This window comes from Blastocystis sp. subtype 4 (genome assembly GCF_000743755.1).
Source record: "Blastocystis sp. subtype 4 strain WR1 chromosome Unknown seqid_0654, whole genome shotgun sequence".
NCBI lineage: Eukaryota > Bigyra > Opalinata > Blastocystidae > Blastocystis > Blastocystis sp. subtype 4.
Genome location: NW_014568893.1, coordinates 1 through 2,572, shown reverse-complemented (window position 1 = coordinate 2,572; position 2,572 = coordinate 1). Strand labels below are relative to the sequence as shown.

Sequence of the window (2,572 nt, the reverse complement as noted above, 5' to 3'; positions counted from 1 at the left end):
AGGAGAATACAAAGAGAACTGTTCTGTTTGAACACTCCTTTCAGTCATCATTCCCTTGTACACAATGTTTCCATTCATTCCTTCTATCTCAATCCAAGCCTCACCAAACCAAAAACTATCACCATATGAATCCTTCATAACAAGAGTGAATATGTGATTAGAAGAAGCATTCAAACAGACTTCATACACATACTGATGATTACTACTACTAAATGAAGGAGAAGTGAATAGAGTAGATGATCCAGAAACAATCTCAAATGACTCTCGACTAGGATAATAGCCAGTATACTTAGTGATCTTAACATAATCTTGATTAGATGAACATTGAATAGAGTAAGAAAGGATAACTATAAATGAGAGTAGAATGAAGAATGAAACAGAATGTGAAGAATAGAATGAGATGATTGATACTACAATCAACAACAATCATATGAAACAATTAGTGATGAAGAAATAAACGGATAAGAATTAATGAAATGATAACAAATTGATGTGAGAGAAAGTGATGTGAGGATAAGAATGTGTTGTTGAAAAGGGTTAGTGAAAGAAACCAAAACAAGAAAAAGCGCCCTAACCCGTCTGATCTAGGAAGCTAAGTCATTACGAGTTGAGTTAGTACCAGTGTGGGGGACCCGCTGAGAAGTCTCAATGCTGTTCTTTTTTCTATTCTTTCAATCAAACTAAGATCTTCATTTATTTGTTGAACTGGATAATGAAAAATGTGGAACGAAATAATATGTGTTACTCAGTTCCATGATTGAGAGCGAGTAATTAACCGATATCAATATTATACATACAGCGAATGTATCAGCATATAGTATACAATTAGTATCTAGTGTATTGTATTGAGCAATTTGTAATCCTAGAGGGATTCTATCTTTATGGAAACTCTCATCTGTTTGTATCTTTCAACTATTGTCCAATGAATCGACCAGGGGAACAGCATCTAAATCATCATTTTCTCCAATCATACTTGAACTATTCTATATTTTCACTTAACTGAATATATGTTGTCTCACTGTATTCTATCTTCAGTGAGTGATGAATGTCTATTTCAAATTCAATAATCACTCTCCTATTTCACTTTACCTATCTAAAAAAATGCTACCCACTTTGAAGAGAGTCAGAGAAGGGAGATCTGATCAATCAATCATCTTTACCATTCATACTCTTCATTATCAATAAATTCGATTCATCGGTGTAATTAGAACCATCAAGAATCAAGAATTCTAGATCGATAGACTGAAATCGATTCAGATCTCATTCAATCATTCATACTCACAAATATTGTTGAATGACACTATAAAATCCATAACTATCAGTTGAATGGATATGAGAGAAGGGAGATTCTTCAATTCACACCACTGGAATGAACTGAATTCAAAATGGATCTCATTTAATTTGTCACAATTCATTTTCACACATTTGCTTTCTGCAATCTTTTCCAGACTATCAATGGCAATAGAATATCATCCTTATTGATGGAATTCCAGAAATCGGGAGACTGTCAATGGATTGCGACAGAGTGTTTTGGGCTCCCAATACTGCATGTCAATTCTTATATCCATGGAAAAGGAAAACCTGAAACGTATCCGGGAAGAAGATGTTCCAACGACCACAGCAGAGACTTCAAAAGACATTCGGAGTGATACAGTGAGCAGTACTGGATTGAAATGACCGTAGAATGAGTCAGAGAGTAAAAGGACAAAAACACTAAAATGGGGAACCAAAACACTGGGATCTATTGATTTGGGAAAGAATAATGAAGGGGGTGGGAGTCTATTTGGATTGGCCGTACCGTGGTAGATAAATTAATTACATTTAGAAACAATCTTCGGAGATACCTAAACCAACAACCGAATTTAAGTCAGCGCTGAAGTGGGGGACCGGACATAATAGTTTTCTGGAAAAAGCAACGACAGAGGTAAAACCCATTGTCTCCCTAGCGAAACCATCCGAAGAGTCCAATGAAAAATCTCCAAAATCTTTAGATGACTCCGAAAATGTCGTCTTGTGTGTATTATCGGAATATGATAGATTATGAATAGGTGCGTGTGAGAGCCTATGAACTTGTGGAAAAGGAATATAAAGCACGAGGAAAGGGCTTGTTAAAGGTTGTCCAGTTTGAGATATCCATATATGTTATCCCATGTGTACTTTCCTTCATTTTAGGATGGATCAACAACCAAATACCAGATCATCTTGAGGCGAGAGGGTGAAGAAGGGGGTACAGGTACCGTTCTTGTGTTCAATTCCCTATTATACGCTTCAACACCTATAAAGGAAACGGAAAATGGTTTCTTTTTAATTACATTACCTGAAAGTGAAAACAAGCTAACATCATATCTCCTAAAGGCAGTAGATGAGACCAAGACACGATCACTGCAAGCAGAGTTAGAATCTATCATCCGAAAACTGTTATGTGTTTGTAAGAAAACAAGAATAGGAAACTGTTTACAACAATCAGATAGCGACTAATAAACACTTTAGAAGCACTTTCTGTGGACAATGCTTGGACCAGCCTCATCATATTCACTCTTAGCAATCCACATGTTATGGAAGGAAGACAGAC

At 36.0% G+C, this 2,572-nt stretch overlaps 1 protein-coding gene across 1 annotated transcript; it reads left to right on the top strand.

Moving 5' to 3' along the window:
- Positions 1 to 1,548: 1,548 nt before the first annotated feature.
- On the top strand, positions 1,549 to 2,478 carry JH06_5368 (hypothetical protein; the record flags this gene model as incomplete). Its single annotated transcript, XM_014669342.1, has 5 exons — positions 1,549 to 1,653; positions 1,684 to 1,794; positions 1,826 to 2,017; positions 2,049 to 2,141; positions 2,173 to 2,478. The coding sequence occupies 5 exons, from the start codon at positions 1,549 to 1,551 to the stop codon at positions 2,476 to 2,478; spliced, it is 807 nt and encodes a 268-aa protein (XP_014524828.1).
- Positions 2,479 to 2,572: the final 94 nt, after the last annotated feature.